We start from the raw sequence: 23,159 nt of genomic DNA, 5'->3' as shown, positions 1-23,159 counted from the left end.
TTTCACAGACATGTCTGTATATTTTCATTTGTGTTCGCACGTTTTTGTACATGAATTTTTTTTTTTTTTTTTATGAATATCACACCTTGCCTGTTCAGGCGTTTTTGCAAAACTTTTTATTCTACACAGTTAAAACAAAATTGACATTTTTGTGGTATAAAGACGTGAAGGAAGAGGAAGAAATATTATGTGACATGCAGGAGGCATAACTTTGGGAATCAATAAGGAATGGACACCAAATAATGAGAATTGTTGTATTATAGTCTAAATATTGGCTTAATGTCAATCCCAAGGGAGGGCGCAGAAAATTGCGAAACAAGGGAGACTGCCAATCCTAACACGTTGCAGCCAAAACAAGTAAAAAAAGTTAAGCACATAAAAATAAAATAATATAAAAAAAGTGAGCAAATTATCCAAATTAAACTTAAAAACAAAAACAAGAAAAAAAAAAAAAATAAAATAGTAAGATAGAATAATAAAATGGAATAATAAACTAGAATAGTAAAATAAATAAATTAATGTTCATACGAATGTGTGTACCTGTTTTGCAAAAAAAATAGAAAAAAAAAAAAAAAAAAAAATGTATTAACGTTCATACGGAATTGTACATCCATTTACCAAAAAAAAAAAAAAAAAAAAAAAAAAAATATTCATGTTCATACGATTTGTGCACCTGTTTAATAAAAAAAAAAAATGAAAGGGACACAAATTTACCAATCGAAAAAAGGATCATTTTCATTTGTAATTTTATCTGCTATTGTTAAATCTTCTTGTACTCTTTCAAAATTTGAAGAATCGAAAATATTTTTATATTTCGGCTTGTACGGAACATCTACATTTTTATTCAATAAATTAACCCAATCAATATTACCAAACCAAGGATGTTCCTTAACATTCTGGGCCCCCTTTTTTAAGTTCCCATAACGTTTTGTCAAATCATGAGATAGCAATTTCTTCATAAGGTGTTTACAATTGCTGTCCAAAAATTTGGGAAAATAAATTATGCCCTCCAAAATTTTTTGATAAATAAGAAGAGGCTCGTTTGCATAAAATGGGGGGCATCCAACTAAAATTTCGTAAATGAAAATCCCTAGGGTCCACCAGTCTGCCTGTAATGTGTGCAAAAGTAAGACACGACAAAAATGGAACTGAACTTGTCAAAAATGGAAATCATCTCATCAGAAATGGAACCAGCCTCATCAGAAATGGAACCAGCCTCATCAGAAATGGAACCAGCCTCATCAGAAATGGAACCAGCCTCATCAGAAATGGAACCAGCCTCATCAGAAATGGAACCAGCCTCATCAGAAATGGAACCAGCCTCATCAGAAATGGAATTAGCCTCGTCAAAAATGGAACTCCTCTTATCAGAAGTAGAGATGGATTCGTCAAAAATGGAACTCCTCTTATCAGAAGTAAAGATGGACTCGTCAAAAAGGAGGGAGGAAGGGGGTCCCCACCTGAAAAAAAAGACACTTGTGTGTGTGTGAACGGGACGAATCCATCACCACCCATTTTTCTCCTCCTCTCACTTACCGCCTTTCCGTGTCCTATGTTTAGAAGAATTTCAGGAGCAATGTACTCTGGTGTTCCACACAAGGTGTATGTTCGTGTGTCTACAACCTTTGCAAATCCAAAGTCTGTCATCTTTATGAATCCATCCTTATCGAGAAGTAGATTTTCTGGCTTTAGGTCTCTTCAAAAAAAAAAAAAAAGGGAATAAATAGATGGAAGTGTGCGTGGGTGGGTACATAGATGTATGAATTATTTTCATGGTATCATTATCCCTACTGTGTTAAATTGGGTAAACTGTTACGCACCCAAATGGCAATGCAAATGCAAAGAAGCCCCCCTACCTATAGACAATATTCAAACTTTGAAGGTACTCAAATATCAAGACTATTTGTGCTGCATAAAAACATCCTACATCATTTGGAAATCGTTTATTTCTTCTCAAAAAGGTAAAAAATTCACCACCAATTACAAATTCTAGCACTAAATATAAGTAAGACTCATCCTTGAAAGATCCATATAAATTCACCTGAAGAAAATGTTGGGACAAAGGAAGGGAGAATAATCCATGAATTCATATAAGACTAACCTTATTTTACCACATATAGTTTTTTTTTTTTTTTTTTTTTTTTTTTTTATCATTAATGAAAATGAACATTTTATTATTATTTTTTTTTTTTTTTTTTTTTTTTATGATATGTATTATGGCCTGTCTTTCTGCAGGAAGAATATACATTTCAATGTTAAAAAAAAAAAAAAAAAAAAATGCAACTCTTTGTGTAAATGGGATAAATAGTAGAACAAGGAAACACGCCAAATGGTATATATCAAACGGGACACGAACTAGAATAACATTTATTTTCATGTGTGCCATTCCAAATGGTCCTCTTCATCCTTACACAGAATGGGTGGTTTATATAGTTCAGTATCTTCCTCTCAGAAAATACATGATCGACTTGCTTCTGTTTTATTATTTTGCTTTTTTCGAATCTCTTTATTGCCACAGGGGGTAAGTCTTCATTTTTGTGTGTCGCAAGAATTACTCGTCCAAACGAACCTATGAGTTTGAGAGGAGTGGAGAATTTATGCCTCATGCGTGAATATGCAGTGTTAGACATGAATGCGTATATGGGATCGGATCGACACATGCATGAGAAAGAAAATGGAATTTGCATCTGTTTACGAATGTATGCATCTTTTTGTGCATCTTTTTGTGCATCTTCTTGTGCATCTTTTTGTGCATCTTTTTGTGCATCTTTTTGTGCATCTTTTTGTGCATCTTCTTGTGCATCTTCTTGTGCATCTTCTTGTGCATGTTTGTGGGAGGGGAGGAGCGTGTCTACCTGTACCAAGCGTGCGAATAAAGTTAAAGTCATCATATTTCATTTTACCCTTTCTCTTCGGCTCTTTAGTACTATCACTATCCTTCTTCTTATGAAGCTGTAAATTTTTCAGAAATTGAATCATCTTTGATGATGGTAAATTCTTTCTTTTTTCGAGGGATTTTTTTTTTTTTAAATTCCCGTGTTGACACAAATACGGGAGAAGAAAAGTGGACACGAAAAAAAAAAAAAAAAAAAAGAGAAAAATAAAAAAATAAAACACTATACTGATGCGATCAAAGTGGATATTAATTGTATATCAGCATGACAATGAAATTTTATCTATCAAGATAAACATTAAAACAAAGTGGAAAAAGAGGAAAAAAAAAAAAAAAAAAAAAAAAAAAAAAAAAATCGTAAAATACAGAACAAATCAAAAAGGTGTAACTGTGAATTGGAGGGGCGTGGTAAAAAAAAAAAAAATAAAGTAATAAAACAAAATAAAATGTGTATATGTGTACACATACAATATGCACATACAGTATACACATATATGCACGTGTTAACATGCATGCGACCTCAGCCCTTTAAGCGAATTTCAACAAAAAAAAGAAAAATATAAATTTTAATGCGTACGTCTTTACCCGTTCACGAGTATGCACCAGCATGTGTCCGAAGTTGTTTTTCCAAAAGGGGCATTTAAAAACTTACCAAAAAAAAAAAAAAAAAAAATGAAGCAAAACAGAATGAAGCAAAACAGAATGAAGCAAAACAGAATGAAGCAAAACAGAATGAAGCAAACAGAATGAAGCAGAATAAAATGCAGTAATACAAAATGAAGCAAGTTTCAACCCCCACACTTTCAATGAATGGTGAACATGTTCATTTCACTTGGACTATAAAAAACAATTTCAAAATGCAAAAACTCGTAGACGAAATTTCTTCTTCCACTGTAATACGAATAAATTAGACACGACCCCAAGGTGATCATTTCGCATGTACGAATCTAGCCACCGATTTCTGATGAGGTGGGGGTTTCATACTTGTCAATTTCTCTCTGACAGGATCAGCAAAATGAAGCAAAATAAAATCAAGTAAAAGCAACGATATTGTTGTTGTTAGCAACCGTTCAAACACACAAGCACGTGCACATTCCCCACACACACACACACACTTTTCCGTATACACATTTTATATGGAGGGTATGCATACACACATAAACATAAACATATATATATATATATATATATATATATATATATATATATACAGATGTACATTTTTTGTTTATTCCCCCTGTTTATTCCATTGATTCCGTTTTTTGTGTTGCAAATTACCGGTTACCTCCTAACTTGTTTTTGATTGGATTTCTGTTCTCGTTCACTGATCAGGGGCCTTTCAATGGGACACGAGCGTGTACCTACGCATGTGTAATTAAATGTATGCATACGAATGTGTAATCAAATGTATGCATACGAATGTGTAATCAAATGTATGCATACGCATGTGTAATCAAATGTATGCATACGCATGTGTGTACCAGAGTGGCTGTGCTGTCACACTCTCATTAGAAGAGAAGTTACGTTATTTTATTTCATGTCTTTTCTTTACATTTCCTTTCTCTTCCTTTGCTTTTACCTACTTCTCTGTGCACAATGTCTTCACCTTTTTGATAAAGACACAACTGTGTTCCCACTTCTCACCCGTGTCCACACGTAATCATATAACCAAAAAAAAGGGATAGTGAAAGAAAATTCCTTTCTTGAAATTTCAAAAGTTTGCATTCTATGTGGGAGGTGGGGAGAAAAACAAAAAAAAAAAAAAAATTTCCACTTTTTTTATTTTTACAATGTAATTTAAGGGATTTACTTTCTTTTTCTTACAAAAAAAAAAAAAAAAAAAAAAAAAATATAATCAGTGAGAGAAAAAATACTCTCATTACAAATATGGAATGAGGAAATGTTCCTATTTTATTATTATTATTATTTTTTTTTTTTTTTTGGGAAATATGCTAAGTGTGACTAGCTTTTTCTCCTTCCTGTTTAAACCCATTCCCAAATTGGTTAACTTTCATCAGTTATGCATGTGCCATATGTATAGTGAGAGGTGATCAAACGAGACTTTTACTCAGACACACAGGAGAAAATAAAAGCAAGGCAGGGAAAGGCAAAATCAAGAAAACAAAACAGTAAGGACAAAACGGGGAGCACAAAAAAAAAAAAAAGAAAAAAAAAATCACAACAAAGCAAATCCATATGACAAAGGAACACGGACACAATCAGACATGTCTTACGCGAACGATTTTATTTGTGTCTTCTATTGGACTATCCATCCATTGTGCATACATATGTCTTGCTAGAATTCTTAAAAAAAAAAAAAAAAAAAAAAAAGGGAAAATAGAAGAAAAAATAGAAGAAAAAATAGAAGAAAAAATAGAAGAAAAAATAGAAGAAAAAATAGAAGCGAAGAATAGAAGGGAAGAATAGAAGGGAAGAAGGATCTTTACCTGCACAAGCACATACAATTACATGAATGGCAGTGGAATATTTTTACCTACATATGCTTATTATATTTACACATTCATAGATATAAGAAATATATTGTTGTTCCTCTTTCCCAAATTTCCTATGCTCATATACTCTCCATTCTGTAAAGAGAGCTGCATAATATTTAATCTCACTGCCAAACAGAAAGTAGAAGATGAAGTAGAATAAGAGGTAGGGGTAAAAAAAAAAAAAAAAAAAAAAAAAAAGGACGTGTTTTTATTTCACAAAAGGTTTCATCAATATAAATATTCTTACACAATTGACGTTAAAAAAAAAAAAAAAAAAAAAAAAGGTCCATCTTTTATTTATACTTGAAAAAGTCATTGGTACTTAAATTTGTGTGCAGAAAAGTGCACGTTCAGGTGATAAAAAAGGAGAGAGTGAGGAAAAAAAAAAAGAAAAAAAAAAAAGTATGAAAATGGGCAAATAGCAATGTGAACTGAATAGCTGGCAAAAAACAAAAAATTGTAAAAAGTTGTAAAAGAGTGTACGTACGTGTGAAGAAGCATAGCGGTGAAGATGGGTAAAAAAGAATTATAATTAAAAAAATAACAAAGTATAGTGGATCCTTCAGGCTACGAATGCACGAACTGAAGCATCTTACAAAATAAGGAAAAAAGAAGAAAAGGCTTCTTATCCAAACAAACAAAACGGAACAGCTATGCAAAAAAAAAAAAAAAAAAAAAAAAATGATAAAAAACGAAGAGGCTAAAATTAATGAACTACTTGTTACATGTCCAAATGTATGTCCCTCTTTGTCTTTGTTGCAAAAATTACCTTAGTCTCACTAATGGGGACCGCTAACCCTTCTGTGTGTCCGATTTTGGGAAAGCTCAATCACTGTCACACTGTCACACTATCACACTATCACACTATCACACTATCACACTATCACACTATCACAACTCTTCAACATGCACAAGGCGAGAGATAGAGAGAGAGGCAGTGACAGTAACTGAAAAACTACGTCTCAAGCTGCGTCCGAAGCCACGTCTGAAGCAGGGATATCACTATAACAGTCTTCTCCTCACAAACATAATGTGCCCATCCAGTGATGTAATCTTGAATATTTCTTTATCCCACCATCTGCACATCCTCACTTCTGAACTGAACACACCAACAATCCTCTCCACGAAAGAGAATAGAACAAATGAATACACACCAAAATATATCAATGTAGAAGGAATAGGTCCATACATACACAGATGCATATATATATATATATATATATATATATATATCCACCTTTATGCTTGAAAATTTTATTATTATCCCTCTGATGTAAAGGTGTGCATAGCTCGGCAGAAACTGAGAGGGGTATAATATATAACCTTTCTCTCTCTGATTTCATTTTAATTATTCTTCATCAGAAGAATCCAAGGATTTCATGTTAAGGACTGCACTCGGGTAAAGATCGAAATCCTTTATCTCCTTTTTCTCTCGTTTCAGTACAACTTTGGTATGTCCACAAACTAGTTCGAATTTGAATGGAATGCTGAATTCTTTCTTTTCTTCCATTTTTGAACTTTGTCCCTTTTCTTCCATTTTAGAACTTTGTCCCTTTTCTTCCATTTTAGAACTTTGTCCCTTTTCTTCCATTTTAGAACTTTGTCCCTTTTCTTCCATTTTAGAACTTTGTCCCTTTTCTTCCATTTTTGAATTTCGTCCCTTTCCTCCAACTTCTCCATTTTCTGCCGTTCCCTTAACACTATTCGTTTGCAAGAATTCAGAACACTCGGCCCAATCGTACACATCCTCTAAGGTATGGTTCAAGCTAAACTTGTTTTGTATCTTAACTCCATTAGGTAATCGAATGCAAATTTTTGTGGCTTTTTCATTTTCCTTGATTAGTAATGGGAATTTCTTTAACTTTTCTTTTCTTCCATTTTTGATATTTTTTTTCAATTGTATTTTTTTCAATTTTTCATCTTCTTTTTTTTTTTTTTCCTCTACTTTAAGCTTATCCTTTTTTAGTGCCTCCTGATATTCTCGATCTTGTTCTTCTCTTATTAATCTATCTGTATAATTTTTATTTTTAATTTTTTTTAAATTATTTTTTTTCATATTCATTTGTTCAATACCATGGCTTACAGTATTTATAATATGGTTAACTGTTGGAGTACCATAAATAATAGCCAACTCTTGAAATTCTTTAACATGATTTGTCAATATTACACTAATCTGTGGTAACATAAAAACGTTTAATGTATTTCCTAATTCTTTAACATCTCCTTTGGTTATATCTTGTGAAAAAAAAATACAATTTGAATCAAAAAAACACATTATTTCTTCATTCTTAAAAATGGACTCACAGAAATATATGCTTTCATTATTTTCGATATGTAAATAAACAAGTAATAATTTTTCTTCTTGCCTTGATGTTTTTATAGCTTCACTTAGACTACCTTTAAAAAACTTCACATGCTTCTTCCCATATTTCTCTTCATAATATGAGGAAAAATTGTTACTTTCAAATGAACTTACAATGTATGTGCTTACTAATTTAAAACAAGCTGACAATAGATTACAAACATTTCTGAATATTGGACATATTAAAGTTCCTAATTGGTTAAGTACATGTAAAAAATTTGCTCGTTCTATTTTCTCTTCGTTTCTCTGGCATACACTTTTATTTTCCTCTCTGTATTCCTTCACGTCTCTTTGGCTAAAGTTGGTGTTGACGCTCCTTACCTTTAGAGAAAAAAAAAAAAAAAAAAAAAAAAAAAAGTGTGGTGTTTAACGAGAAGTGTGTACCATCTCTGCTCTTTTATTAGACGTGTGAAACTATTTTGCTATTTTTGTTGATTGGAGTGTAACTCGAGTGTGTGTACATTAGCTGATCAGTCTACATCTGTTTCGATGTGTCATGGGAAGGGTGTGATATGCAGAGTGGGGAAATGAACGCGTCTCTCCCCCTCCCTCCCCTCTTTTCTCTCTTCTCGCTTCCTCATTTTTTTATCTCTCCTTTTTTTTTTTTTTCATTCCTGCATCGGCCTTACTTCGTCCATTCCAGTAAAGTCAACCTTACTCATGTACGTTGATATTGCTTCCTAAAAAGGGAGAATAGTAAAATTAAGTTTTCATAAGCAGACGTGGAAGAAAATTGGTTCATCTGATGAAATTTTTTTCAGATGTGCATGCAATTATATGCCTTTTCATGCAAATCACCCTTTTTGTAACCCATTTACTTACCTCTAAATTTCCATAACATGCTTCTAGGATATTTTTTGCCTCCTCCTCATCTGTTGTATTCGTCACTTCCATGAATAACTTCACCTGTTCCTCCATTCTTCCACCTGCACGGTGTCTCACAATATATTTCTTAGTATTCGTCTGAGCACGACTCACAGAATATTTCTTAGTATATCTCTCAAAATGCCTTTCTGCTTCTTTACCTTCGAATGAGTGTTAACCTTCTCAGGTTGATGTATCACGTCGTGTGTTTTTGTATCACCTTTTTCTCACTTGTCACTATCTACATGGATTTACAAACTCTGGAGATATGTTTCTGTAAACATTGGGTCACCCCCTTTCCCCTCCACAACCTTACTTTATATAGTTTTCTTCACTTTTTTTATTTTTTTTATTTTTGTGCTTTTCATGAATATGTCTCATGTCACACCAGCCTATTGATTTATCCTTTCAAAAAATTGTTCAGAAAACAAAGGCCCAATTGTTGAATGCCAATAAGAAATAACGTAAGAAAAAATGGGAGCACAACGGATGCCAATATGTAGAAGAACAAGGAAGAGCCAGGAAGACAGATTTGCAAAAAAAAGTTGTTACTCTGATTCCACAAACCTTTTTTGTTGGTTATGTAAACTAGTATCATTTATGATGTTTTTAAAAAAAAAAAAAAAAAAAAAAAAAAGTTATGTCCACTGGTTTCGCAAGTAAATACCTTTTGCCTCTATACACCTACTCTTTCATTTATGCTTGCAATGTTTCTCCTTTGTTACATATCTGTGTATGTATGTGTGTATGCAAGTACGTATGCTTGTATGCATCCCATATGCATTTCCGTAGAAGGCCATACGTTTTTGTTGTACCATGGCATGCACATACATATTTGTATGCACTTTTTTTCCTTTTTATTTTTTCTTCCCCACTCCTAATCACTTATTCGACAATACGTCAATATGGGAATATGTCAATATGGGAATATGTCAATTCGTGTGCTTCCTCGTTTTCCCATTTATTGCGTCCTTCACTTTATATTTTTTTTTTTTTTTTTTTTTTTTCTGCTCGTCCGACGGAATTCTATGGGAATGAAAAAAAAAAAAAATAAAAAATTTTTTTTTCTGCTCGTCCGACGGAATTCTATGGGAATGCAAAAAAAAAAAAATAAAATAAATAAATAAATAAATAATAAATAAATAAATAAATAATAAATAAATAATAAATAAATAATAAATAAATAATGAATAAATAAATAATGAATAAATAAAAACGAAGTTAAACGAAACGCGAAAAAATAAATGATGTTAAAAAAAGGAAGGGAAAAAAATGGGGGAAAAAAAAAAAAAAAAAATGAACGAACGAACGAACGAACGAACGAACGAGCGAGCGAGCGAGCGGAATGAAGGACATTCAGAACATATAACATATCTGAATATAAAATAAATAAAAAGGCAGCATTTGCAGAAGTCTGTTATTTTATTTTATTTTTTTTTTTTTTTTTTTTTTCCCGCTCATTTTTGTAATTCCATCTAATGCATACAAGAAAATATGTCGTAGTGAAAATCCAAGTGGGGAGGGGTTGCAAAAGTCTTACCAGGTGAAGCGACACGACAACTGAGATATTAAGTGGAATGCCAATCCGATAAGAGAGAGGGAAAAAAAAAAAAAAAAAAAGGAACGAAACAGACGAAGTAACGAAAGAAGGAACGAAAAGATCTCTCCGTTTTCTTCTACTACTCAAACCCGATGACACGACAATTATTTACATTTTATGTGATTTTTTTTTTTTTTTTCTTTTTTTTTTCTCTAGTTCTCCCCTCACATCCATCAATGAATATTTTTGCTGCGCTACAACAATTCTCCTAAGGGAGTTTATTATTCCCCTTTTTTGCATGCAGTACATATTTTTTTCTCCCCTATGAGAGTTGACGTTATGTCATATATGTGAAGACATCATGTGTAAACTTTTTTTACTTCCATCTTATGTTGTGATGAAAAATATGCATAGGGGATGATCTGTCTATACAAATGTACCTTTGTATGTTGTTGCGTGTGTGTGTGTGTTCATGCGAATTTGGAAAAAAAAATATGTGAACAATTTCAAGTCCATTCATTCGTTGCGAAAATGAAGGAGGGGTGTATGAAAAAGGCAAATCAAAAGTGGAGCGGTAAAATGGAGCAACAAAACGGAGCAACAGAAGAGAGGACAGAAGAGAGGACAGAAGAGAGGACAGAAGAGAGGAACGAACGGATATAGGGAATTTTCCTCTTTGATTAACCCCCTCACATGTGTTCACACTTTTACGTCTTCCAGTTTTCTCTACGATATGCATAGAGGCACGTTTTTCCTGCTACTTGAGAAATTCAAGGCCACTACAGGAGTGTAAAAAAAAAAAAAAAAAAAAGAATAAAAAAAAGAGGGAAAAAAAGAAAAAAAAAAAAAAAAAAAAGATAAATAGATGAACAGGATAATGGGCAAATGAAATAAAAATACATACAAGAAAGAATGAACAGTTGTCAAGTTGGATGGATTAAATTATTTCTGCGCTATTTCATGAGAGTCTTGATGAAGTGTCGCCCTGCCCACCCTCTTTTGGTTATTTATGGAGATGGGGGCTTAGCTGCTTCCGGCCAATCAGCGCGTCTTCAAAACGTGAAAACATGAAAACGGTAAAACTTCGCAACTTCGCAACTTCATAACTTCGCAACTTCATAACTTCGCAACTTCATAACTTCACAACTTCACAACTTCATAACTTCGCAACTTCGCAACTTCATAACTTCGCAACTTCGCAACTTCACAACTTCGCAACTTCGCAACTTCGCAACTTCATAACTTCCCACGCAAGGGGCACTCCCTCAACTGTGTTATGAGGGTGATGTCGATTCCCCAGTGACGAAAAAATTTGTTCAGATTTTTTTCCAATTTTTCCCGGTAATCAGTATTCAACTTGCTATTTCCAATTGTTATTATTATCCTTCTGAGGTTCTTCGAATTGAAACAAAAGTTTTTTAACAAAGGTATGCATACAGGTGACTTGATGAATATCTTGAAACACACAAGTTGAGGGAACATGTTCTGGATGCAGTTGAAGAAAAGTGGGCTCAGGTTACACGAACCTATGATTAGCTCTCTGTATGGGGGCGAGGGTAAGTGTAGAATGGTATGACCATATGGTATGGTGGTGTGTTATTATTCAATTGTCACTAATCCATGTACTGCACATATGCAAACTCGCTTTGACACGATCCCAGAAACTGGGGAACTTAAAAGGAAAACTGAATAATAGCAAATCAAGACAGACAAGTAAGACAAGGTTGGAGAACTTACATATAATACCACACACACAGTGCCATACGTAAGTACCTAACACACGGGCAACAGCTAAAAGGTACACTTGTTAAGGGTCTCCATTTTTTTCTTTTTTTTCTACAAGGTCAGAGATTCACTTACAGAACGTTTGGAAAATGCCGCAAGGAGGGAGAGATTCCTTCGAGTGGATGCTCAATCCTATCAACCAATTCAGTTTTAATCAATTCTCCTTCACGTCCATTTCTGCTACTACCCTTCATGTATTTCAAAATGAGTAAAATGTATTTTTTATTTTTCATTCTCATAATTTTTTTCGCGTTTAGGAAATTTGTATTTGTGATTACATCTAGAATCGCTGCTTTCCATGACCGATTCTGCAAAATGGGAATGTGAAGGGGGAGCGTAAGCGTGTGTGTGAAGTGGAAGCGTGTGTGTGAAGTGGAAGCGTGTGTGTGAAGTGGAAGCGTGTGTGTGAAGTGGAAGCGTGTGTGTGAAGTGGAAGCGTGTGTGTGAACTGGAAACGTATGTGTGAACTGGAAACGTAAAAGCAGACAAAGCAAACAAAGCAAACACACACAAGCAATTTTAGAGAAACAAAATGCCACATAACACAACATGTCATGGAGGTGGTCGGAATGATGGATATTGAAATGTATAGTTTGCCATTTTTCAAAATAAAATTAAAAAGGTCCCCACGGAGAAGTGCCTTACCAAGTACATCAACGTAAACAAATCATCCAAAAAAGGAAAAAATTCTAAAAGTTGCACAATCACTGATGTGGTGCAAATGGCATTCATATTTGAATGAACATTTTTTTTTTTTTCTTCTTCTTCCCCTCCTCCCACCATGTTGTTTTGACAAAATGAGCTAATTCGACAAGTTGCATGTTAAATTCATGGGACATTATGAATTTGTAGAAGCATGTCAATTGTGTCAACTTATTTTCTATTACGCTGCAAGCGCTTATGATTCCATTTCCCACCCGAACTGTTTTATTACTACTACTACTACTATTACTACTATTACTGCTATTATTTTTATTTTATAAAAACTCTACATGTCACAACCACATTTGGATAAACCATTTGACGTTCCTCATATCATTACATTCGCGAGAAGGGGATGGGCCAAATTTCTCATTTTTCTAAATGTGTCAATAGGTAAAAACTAGTTCCAATTATGAACATTTGAAAACGTGGAAAAATCTAACAAACGTGTGTAAAAAAAAAAAAGAAAAAAAAAAAAAAATTGGAACTTGTAGATTTATTCTACAGGTCCATGAAAAACTGACCACAAAATGTTTTTGAAAACATAGTAATGCGAGAAAGATAAATTAACACATTGGTGCGGAACAAAAAAAAAAAAAAAAAAAAAAAAAAAAAAAAAAAAAAAAAAAAAAAAAAAAAAAAAAAAAAAAAAAAAAAAAAAAAAAAAAAAAAAAAAAAAAAAAAAAAAAAAAAAAAAAAAAAAAAAAAAAAAAAAAAAAAAAAAAAAAAAAAAAAAAAAAAAAAAAAAAAAAAAAAAAAAAATTGGAACTTGTAGATTTATTCTACAGGTCCATGAAAAACTGACCAAAAAATGTTTTTGAAAAAAAAGTAAAGCGAAAAAAAAAAATTAACACATTGGTGCGGAAAAAAAAAAAAAAAAAAAAAAAAAAAAGGCAAACAATAAGAGGAAAAAAATGAAGTAAAAAATATGAGGAAAAAAATGAAGTAAAAAATATGAGGAAAAAAATGAAGTAAAAAATATGAGGAAAAAAATAAAACAAAAAATGTGAGGAAAAAAATGAAGTAAAAAATATGAGGAAAAAAATAACGCAAAAAATAAGAGGAAAAAAATAACGCAAAAAATATGAGGAAAAAAATGGGGGAAAAAAAGATCACGTTTGCATGCCTACACAGGTGTGCACGCTTCAATGGTTAACGTACTAGTCCTTCAAAGTCCTATCACCATAATCATACAATTTGCATTTGTAGTTTTATGTTTTAAATGTGTGTAAAAATTGGAAGAGACATATTTCGATCTAGTTAAACCACCACACGACAACCCTTTTTTTTCTCATCATCTTTTTTCTTCGAATTCATGATGAAAGTTATAAAGGAATAAAAAATTCTATTTCCTTACAGTCCCTGTATTCACACAACTGCTTCTGTAGTAACTAGACTTGACGAGATGAAAAAATTTCCTATTTTATTAATACGAGAGAGGGGGAGGGGGAGAGGCTAGCAATTTTTCACCTGAAATCCCTCATGCTTAAATTGTTCTTTAGTTTTTTTTTTTTTTTTTTTTTTTGCATGTCTGTATACATGGCATCATAATGCATAAGGGAGGTGTTCCCCACATGCTGATTCCTCTATAAAACTTTACAGACGATAAATTGGAAAAGAGGAAAATATGTAATTATTTATCACCTCATGGGAGTTCCAATTTTGGGGTTACCATTTAATGCTCGTAGAGGTGGTCAAGCCACGTGGAATTTTGCCAAAAAAAAAAAAAAAAAAAAAAAAACAGAAGTAGAGGTAGAAACAGAGGTAGAGGTAGAAACAGAGGTAGAGGTAGAAACAGGAACAGAAACAAATTTCTACCCCCTTCACATCTGAACAAATTTCAATTCTCTGTCACTTTAAACTAGCTCAATAAGCGAACGAGCGAAGAAATGGTGTTGTAATGCCACACCGATTTGAAATGTCTTCCTACCAACATTGCAAATAGATCGTCCTTGACACTATCTTAGTAAAAATGTGTCTTTGCACACTTGCCTAATAAAAAGGGAATTTTTTTTTTTTTTTTTTTTTTCTCTTCTCTATCTTTTTCACAAAGAAAATGCACAAGCAAATGGTAGTCATTTTACTTTGTGAAGTAAATTAAAGTCGATGGTGATTGCAAAAAGAGAAAAAAAAAAAAGTACATTTTGTTTCCTTCCGTTCTGACATTTACGTTGGCCATGCAGTATGCATATATATATATATACATATATATATATATATATATATATATGTATATATGTAATCTACCAGACGTGGCACAAAATCCTTTGAAGCGTACAAATGTAAAAGATTGTCGAAAGACAACAACGAGAGATAGGTGTCGAAAGGTGTATGAATGTAAAAATAAAATAGAAAAAAAAAAAAAAAAAAATACTCCATGTTGTGTGCGTTTCATACACCAATATCCCCATTTTGGACACATTTCTCCTTGCTCTCCTTCTTTAAAGGTAAATGATTTTTCATTAAAAATGGTGAGAATAGGGAGGGGATAATTTACTCTACCTGGGTAAGTATAGTGGAAGACGCAAAACTTGGCAACTTGCAAATTTTTGTACCTCATTTCTTCTTCTGCAGATATTTTTTTTTTGTGAATGTTTTTTCAACTGTAAAAAAAAAAAACAAAACTGCAAACCAAACTGCCAACCAAACTGCGAACAAATGAACGAGGCACTTTTTTACTTAAATTAGAAACACCTTACCTGCAGAATTCCTGCTTTGCTTTGTATTTCCCCTAAAAGTATTCAATGTCGATTTGCCACTCTGTGGAGTCGAAATAACAACGGGGAGGGGAATAAAAAAAAAAAAAAAAAAAAAAAAAAAGAAAAACTAAGAACTATGAAGAATTAAGAAGTAAGAACTGTGAGAAACTGGGAAGTAAGAATTCTGACGAATTGTGAAGAATTATGAGGTAAGGAGCACACTTCTGTACAAAGCATACACATAATTTACACGAAAAAAACACTTGCAAGTGCTGAATGCCGTACTGCCCATTTTTCCCCAACTCATGTATTCCTCTTTTTAAAAAAAAAAAAAAAAAAAAATACATTCTCTCATATATCTACTAATTCAAAACAAGTTGTAGCAAAAATCCTCGCTTTCAGCTAAACCTACCCTTAAAAAAAAAAAAAAAAAAAAAAAAAAAAAAAGGGTATTGCAACGTTTTTCTTATATATTTATGTATTTATTCATTTATGTGTTTATTCATTTATGTGTTTATTCATTTATATGTTTATTCATTTATGTGTTTATTCATTTATGTGTTTATTCATTTATGTGTTTATTCATTTATGTGTTTATTCATTTATGTATTTATTCATTTATGTGTTTATTCATTTATGTATTTATTCATTTACGTATTTATTCATTTATCTATTTATGCATTTTTTGGCATTGCGAAGATATCCACTTCGTCAACATAAGAAAGTCCTTCACGAGATAAGGAAAAAAAAAAAAAAAAAAAAAAAAAAAAAAAAGGCATTTCAGAAAAGAGAGAGAAGAGAAAGCACACGCATTTCCCCCCTCCCTTTGCTTGGCACAAAACATAGGCGAGCATAAAAGTTTGTTTAATTTATTTACCTCCTAAATTTATTGCTCCATTTAGCTGCCACACTTTGCTGTTTCACTTAAAAAATCGCTCGAAAGAGAATGGCACTGGTAAGTTCAAGAAAAAAAAAACCAAAGAATGACCTGTTTCTTTTGCAGTAAACTATATTTTATTGCATGTATTTTCTCTCCTGGGTACACAGTATGTGTGTGTGTGTGTCTCTTCCCCCTACCCTCTCTCACAAATCTCCCTATCCATTCTCACAAACCTCCCTATCCATTCTCACAAACCTCCCTATCCATTCTCACAAACCTCCCTATCCATTCTCACAAACCTCCCTATCCATTCTCACAAACCTCCCTATCCATTCTCACAAACCTCCCTATCCATTCTCACAAACCTCCCTATCCATTCTCACAAACCTCTCTACCCTCTCTCACAAACCTCCCTATCCATTCTCACAAACCTCCCTACCCAATCTACCCCATCTTAGGACGACAGTGAGGCGCAGAAGCAAATCCAGCAGATGGTAAATTTCATCCTTAATGAAGCAAAGGATAAGGCACACGAAATTGAGGCCAAAGCATTGGAAGATTTCAATATAGAAAAATTACGAATTGTGCAAAAAATGAAAGAAAAAATAAGAGTAGAATTTCAGAAGAAGTCTAAACAAATGGAAATAAAAAGATCTATTAGTCGCTCATCTGCTATTAACAAAGCAAGGTTAAAGAAAATGTGTGCAAAGGATCAAGTTTTTAAAGAAATATATAAAATAAGTAGTGAACGATTAGGAGAATTATATAAAGACAAGGAAAAGTACAAAAATTTAATAATAGATTTAATTGTTCAATCTTTATATTATATGCAAGAACCACATGTTATTGTTCGCTGTAGAGATATTGACAAGACGATTGTTGAAAATTGCTTAAATGATGCCATTCATAAATATAATGATAATTTAAAAAAGCAATTCAATGTTACTAAGAATGTTAAAATTGAAATAGATAAATCAGGTAATTATTTACCTCCTCCACCTTCAAATGAAAATGAAGGAAATTCATGCCTCGGAGGAATCATACTTACAACTCCTAATAGAAAAATCAATTGTGATAACACATTAGATGTCCGTCTCAAGCTTGCCATTGAATATTGCACGCCAGAAATAAAACGAATGTTTTTTGAAACGCTTTAAAAAAAAAAAAAAAAAAAAAAAATGATTCACAATAGAGCTTTCTACTAAGCACGGCAAGGGGTGGGAAGGAGGGCCATCCCTGCCCCATTTGGACTTATTAATTTCTATCACCCATGTAATTGTAAACAGAAATTCGCATCCTTAGTTTTGTCACCCAATTTTCGTTAAATGATGCACACACATGCGCGATTATACAGGGACACAGTTATGCACGTACACTACTGCATATGTACAAGATTGCACATGCACTAGTACACACATGCTGGATGGAAAAAAAAATCGCATAGCTTATCCTCGTTCCCACCCCATGTTCAGGCACGCAGACAATCAACAAAAATGATTACACCCGCTACATCCCCAAGCATGATATCCTTTTTTAAAACAAAATTTGGACTCCATTTTTTGGTTCATTTTTTTGTTAATTTTTTTTTTTTTTTTTCCTATTTTTTTAAAAAATTTATATTTAAAATATTCCCACTTTGATAAGTATTAATAATATACAGTGTTCAGTGCGACATGCAATTATTAGTTAGCACTTTTTTTTTTTTTCTACCTCTTCAAAAAATTGTAGCGCAAAAAAAAAAAAATTTCTTCAAGGTACCGATCAGGTTGTAATGAAAAAGGTTTATATGGTTCCCCTACCCAAATCTATATGTGGGTACCATATTTGGTGTTATAAAATATTCCTATTGAGAGATGAGATGTTTTCTTTTTTTGTAGACTGGCAAATGTGGTATCCTGAGTTGTGTGTTTTATCCTTTGAACCTTCCACGTTGGGATAACACACACACACACACGGAGACACGGAGACACAAATATGAACATGTCATGCGAATATGAACGTGGTCATGCGAATAAAGCGAACCACCACACCACGCTCACAGCACGGCCTCTAGAACTGACCCTTTGAAATTTTGGAATATCTCTTCTTTCGAAGCAATCGCTCGTCACGCTTCTGTATGTAGTCCATTCGGAGCTGTCTCTCTGATTTCCTGTTGTCCACTCGACCAGATTCCTCTAAATTTTTTCTGAACTGTTCAGCTGCTAATTTCGCTTGTAGAATACCAAATGCACACCGAAATCTGCGAATTCGATGAACTCCATTTTCAACCCACTGCACCATCCACACGTTTAGACGTCTATAAAAGGAAACCCCTTTCACTTTAGATACAAACCATGGTATTTCATTATACTGAATATTATATTTTCTTTTCTTCCAGTATTTCCAATTGGGTAATAAATTCCATGGATAATCATTCCCCAAGTATTCACCACTCCTTAGGGATTCTATCCATTTCGTTCTATAATAATTGCATGGTATATACTGTTGTAACTGATTTGTCTTAGCTTCAAAACAATCTGATGGGGACAAATATTCTGGTACTGTCACATGAGGATGAATAATTTCTTTCGTCTTCGGTTTATACGGATGTTTTGATAGTCGTATGTCTGACCATGTGCATATCTTTTTCAGTCCCCACACACGTTGCAGAAATGTGTATCTATCAATGCTCACAAATAGATGTTTTGTAAAATTACCTGACTTTATCATGTTTTTTTCTTTCTTTTTTTGGGGAGAATAGAAAGATATTATTTTTATCCTTTGACTGAAAAAAAAAAAAAAAAAAAAAAAAAAAAAAAAGATAATCCAAATTATTCCCCCCTTTCGTGTCACCTTTGGGTAATAATTTTATTTTTTTATAATTTATTTTTTCTCAATGTTTTCAACTACGCAAAAATGACTCTTACAAGTGTTCCTACATTTGCTCATTGTGTATAGTCATTAGGAATAGGGGTGGTGGGACATGTTTTACCTGCCCCTCTTGTTGTGCATTTTATTTTTATTTCTCTTTATTTTATTTTATTTTACTTCATCCTGTTTTGCTTCATTTTGTTTTACTTCATTCTGTTTTGCTTCATTTTATTTCTATCCCTTTTTCGAAGGGCACGAAAAGAGAGAAATAAAATATGAACAGGTCAGGCAATTCTGCCACGTTCCCCACTTCACCATTTTGCGGGGATTATTTTTTTTTTTTTTTTTTTTTTTTTTTGGCAATGTACCTTTTTCGGCTCGATCAACTTAGGATAAAAATCTTATTTGTATACACACCTGTACAGAGAAAAAAAATTAAGAACATGTGCACGACAGAATGGGTGCTCAGAAAAATGACTCTCTCCTAATCCAACGAAACCAAATTGATAATATGAAAATATGACAAACACTCTAATACTACATTGTCGTGACGTATCGAAATGTTTCTTAACCTAGTTTCTCATTTTCACAATTATCAACGAAAAAAATGATCGGATAATGTGTTGAAATAAGGAAGATATATAAAAAAAAAAAAAAAAAAAAAACTTGTACAAATCGGACAAATGTATACACTAATTATTACTCTACACCTATGTGTTCAACTTTTCCTTCACATTTCAGAACATCAATCTGTTTGAAGAAAATATTCTTCATCTTACGCATTATATATTTTGCCATTTTCTTTCAACAGAGGTTATTCCCCCTAATTTCCTACTTGGTGTAATTACACAAAACAAGGGTTCCATCACCTTGTTAAGAAATTATAAATTAAAAAAAAAAAAAAAGCTTTTTAAAATTCAAATATGTTACCCATATATATATACATGTAGGGGAAAAAATGACCTGAACATCATCACGTATTTTCATAAGTAAAAAAGAGAAATGTACAAATGGGGAAAAGGTATGAAGTTGTCCTTTCACAGTTGGGAACGTTTTCTCTAAAACGTAATTTCGAAAAAAAAAAAAAAAAAAAAAAAAAAAACAGACTTGTTAACAGCTTGATCAACATGTTCTTCTACAAACTGCTTAGCTGGCTCGTCTACAAGCTACTCACAATGTGCATAAGAAATGACTCAGTAACAATGCAAGGAAAAGGCGTACGAAAATAAGTATTAACGAGTGGTCGTACAACTACAGTTGTAAAATTTTGTGTGCACAAAATAATTATGCATTCTCTCCATGTCTTCCAAAACAGGGAAAAATATGAGCGAAATAAATATTCACACATGCACATTTTTTCAAGCTTATTTTTCATCTTCCCATGAGAATCTTCCATCCTTTGTCTTAAACTGATCTACCTTTCCCAGATACTCTATGCTTATCCAAGTACTTCATATAATTCGGGTGACCAATAGAAAACATATTATTAGCATACTTAAACTTTAGCTTCTGAACCATGAGATTAATCCTATTATCATGAGCAAGTAGAGCTAGATAAGCAACAAAAAAAGTTAAATAAAGTATAGATGTTCCAAATTCATTTTCAAACAATTTCTGTGTCAAAAAATCAATTGTTTTTCCTGCCATAAAAATGTATTCACTCTTGGGTTCGTTTACTTCTTCTTTATTTTTCATTTCAAACATGATGGGAGACACCATCAGCATTGCTCCTCCTCCACCTATTCCAACTGCTTTTCTTTTCCCGACATTCTCTCCATAATGAACTATCTTCTCCTTAACACTTGTCCCATTTCTTCTCATCAAATACAAGTACATGTCCCTCAGGTGTGAAAATCCTTTTATCATTTTTGTCAACTCTTCAGAAGTGCAGATGTGTATATGTGTTCGAATACATAAAAATGCTTTAAGGAGCTATACACATAAGCTGCTGAGCATATGTGTATCGGCTGAGCTTATCCTATATTATTCACACAATTTCACCACTTAAAGAGAAAATACTCATGAGATTTACGTACTCTTGAAAACAATGAGATGAATATAAAAAAAAAAAAAAAAAAAAAAAAAAAAAAACCTCCCTCCTTTTTTTCTTATTAAACATGTTAATTGATGGCACTCTTCTTCAGGCATACAAAGGTAAATTCAAAGGTTTTCTTAAAATTGGATTCCTTTTTTTTTTTTTTTTTTTTTTTTTTTTCTAAACATCCCCTAGTTCAGCTTGATGATGTGAACAGACCTTGCACTAGGTTCTTAAAAATAATGCGTACGACTTTCTTTCATACCTCCAACGAGAAGAAAAAAAAAAGTGAACAAGTGGAGAAAAAAATAAAAAAACTCTTCAAAAAGGCTACAATAATATACTTATTTATTTTTATGCACATGTACATGGACATATAAAAGCTCTAACACATATTTTTAGAAAGTCCATTCCTCGTCACCATTTCCGCTGGCGTACGAATAGGGAAGGAAATGATTTGTTCTCACGTGTAAAAAATCCCCAAATGAAATTTCAAAACGGGTTTAATAAAAAAAAAAAAAAAAAAAGAAAAGAAAAAAAATGTATTAACACGTCCTGGAACTATATGGGAAGAAAAAAATCAAAAAAAGTTGTCACCATTGTTACCTCACTGTCACCACTACTACCACTTGAAGTTTTTTTTTTTTTTTTTTTTTTTTTTTTTTTTGGGGCTGCCTCGTCTCTTCTGTGAGCATCCTCAACTTGAGCTTTGCTTGAACATGCTCGAGATTCCACATTTCCAACGTCAGCATTTTCGGTGCAACATTCACCATTTTCACATTTCAAAACATATGAAGAGAGACGTTTCCAAATTTTATAAACAAAGGGATGTAATTCACCACAAATGAATTTTACCTTCACCCATACACAAAAGACCGCGCGATAGAAATAAAAAAAACCTTTCAGTTCATGCATTGTTGTATAAAAACAAAGCAGAGGAAGGTGAGAGAAAAAGCACTCCACACAGGGAAAAGGATTAATTTTGAGGATGTTACAAATAAATTTTTCAATTCATCAAGGAACACGACAGTAGAAAATAATTCACAAAAGGCACAAACAAAAGTGTAAAAAAAAGAGAAGACACATATTAAGATTGGCACTGATAACACAAGTATCAAATCGGCTATACTGGTGATGTGAAACCAAGTCAGCTAAACTTATTGAACCCAAATGACGAGCTCAAGATGCACTACAACCTCATCGGAAGCAGAATAAACAACCACTATGTTGTGGATCCTTACGTTAGTATGCTATACATCAAGAGGGCTTACAAATTCCTAAGTCTGTTGAAGAAGAATAACGGGAATGCAATAATCATTGGAAACAAATTTAAGGAAATAAAGTTGGAAAATTATTTTCACAAAATAGAACATAAAGAGACGTGCGATTTGAATATGCTAACCAACATAACAAAGAACTTTGACCTGCTTATTTGCACTGACCTTGTGTTATACTATCCACACATTAAAAACATACTAATCCCAAAAATGCTCGTTGCAGATGGGAATACATTTGTTAAGCATAAAAATTTCTTGCATGCTTTTGAATATTTCATTCCTCTTACGGATAGGAAGTTGGATCACCACCTGCACTATGTCTTGGCCAAGAAGTACCTTTCCTGAACCCCCAGCGTCCTTTTCGTCAAAAATTTCCAACACTTTCCCAGTGAATTCGTGGCATGTTCGCTACATATTTGTGACTTTTCCCTTTTTTTTCCTCCAAAATTCCACTGCACATGCATATCTGCTTCCACCTAGGCACAAAACGAGAATAAACTTTCCCAATAATCGATTCTTTCCAGTGATGCAGATGCATGTGATCCCATCCTCTAACTGCCTTTTTCGGCTCGGAGGTTATTATAAGCAGCAAAAAAAAATAAACAAAACAAAGCGGGGCAAGGAAACAAAATAAACAAAACAAAGCGGGGCAAGGAAACAAAATAAACAAAACAAAGCGGTGCAAGGAAACAAAATAAACAAAGAAAAAATGATTGAATGATTGAACGGTTGGGACGTCGAGACGGAGCGGAAAAAAACGGGCTTGTTGTGTATTCA

At 32.9% G+C, this 23,159-nt stretch overlaps 7 protein-coding genes across 7 annotated transcripts; 2 read left to right on the top strand and 5 right to left on the bottom strand.

The window, feature by feature from the left end:
* Positions 1–710: 710 nt before the first annotated feature.
* On the bottom strand, positions 711–2,979 carry PGO_073280 (cAMP-dependent protein kinase catalytic subunit; the record flags this gene model as incomplete). Its single annotated transcript, XM_028687201.1, has 5 exons — positions 711–1,109; positions 1,537–1,696; positions 1,857–2,041; positions 2,412–2,569; positions 2,856–2,979. 5 exons carry the CDS (start codon positions 2,977–2,979, stop codon positions 711–713), a joined length of 1,026 nt encoding a protein of 341 aa, XP_028543002.1.
* Positions 2,980–6,736: 3,757 nt separating this feature from the next.
* On the bottom strand, positions 6,737–8,668 carry PGO_073270 (hypothetical protein, conserved; the record flags this gene model as incomplete). Its single annotated transcript, XM_028687200.1, has 3 exons — positions 6,737–8,071; positions 8,380–8,430; positions 8,573–8,668. The coding sequence occupies 3 exons, from the start codon at positions 8,666–8,668 to the stop codon at positions 6,737–6,739; spliced, it is 1,482 nt and encodes a 493-aa protein (XP_028543001.1).
* A 2,722-nt stretch (positions 8,669–11,390) lies between these two features.
* PGO_073260 (hypothetical protein, conserved) lies at positions 11,391–12,671 on the bottom strand (the record flags this gene model as incomplete). Its single annotated transcript, XM_028687199.1, has 3 exons — positions 11,391–11,694; positions 12,015–12,247; positions 12,585–12,671. 3 exons carry the CDS (start codon positions 12,669–12,671, stop codon positions 11,391–11,393), a joined length of 624 nt encoding a protein of 207 aa, XP_028543000.1.
* Positions 12,672–16,286: 3,615 nt separating this feature from the next.
* On the top strand, positions 16,287–17,377 carry PGO_073250 (vacuolar ATP synthase subunit e; the record flags this gene model as incomplete). Its single annotated transcript, XM_028687198.1, has 2 exons — positions 16,287–16,295; positions 16,679–17,377. 2 exons carry the CDS (start codon positions 16,287–16,289, stop codon positions 17,375–17,377), a joined length of 708 nt encoding a protein of 235 aa, XP_028542999.1.
* Positions 17,378–18,269: 892 nt separating this feature from the next.
* Positions 18,270–18,929, bottom strand: PGO_073240 (transcription factor with AP2 domain(s); the record flags this gene model as incomplete). Its single annotated transcript, XM_028687197.1, has 1 exon — positions 18,270–18,929. The coding sequence occupies one exon, from the start codon at positions 18,927–18,929 to the stop codon at positions 18,270–18,272; it is 660 nt and encodes a 219-aa protein (XP_028542998.1).
* A 1,545-nt stretch (positions 18,930–20,474) lies between these two features.
* On the bottom strand, positions 20,475–20,936 carry PGO_073230 (hypothetical protein, conserved; the record flags this gene model as incomplete). Its single annotated transcript, XM_028687196.1, has 1 exon — positions 20,475–20,936. The coding sequence occupies one exon, from the start codon at positions 20,934–20,936 to the stop codon at positions 20,475–20,477; it is 462 nt and encodes a 153-aa protein (XP_028542997.1).
* A 1,353-nt stretch (positions 20,937–22,289) lies between these two features.
* Positions 22,290–22,727, top strand: PGO_073220 (hypothetical protein, conserved; the record flags this gene model as incomplete). The annotated part of the gene is made up of 1 exon (XM_028687195.1): positions 22,290–22,727. The coding sequence occupies one exon, from the start codon at positions 22,290–22,292 to the stop codon at positions 22,725–22,727; it is 438 nt and encodes a 145-aa protein (XP_028542996.1).
* Between the last annotated feature and the right edge of the window lie 432 nt (positions 22,728–23,159).

The sequence above is a fragment of the Plasmodium gonderi genome (genome assembly GCF_002157705.1).
Source record: "Plasmodium gonderi DNA, contig: Chr07, whole genome shotgun sequence".
Classification (NCBI taxonomy): Eukaryota; Apicomplexa; class Aconoidasida; order Haemosporida; family Plasmodiidae; genus Plasmodium; species Plasmodium gonderi.
This window is presented reverse-complemented; position numbering and strand designations above follow the sequence as displayed.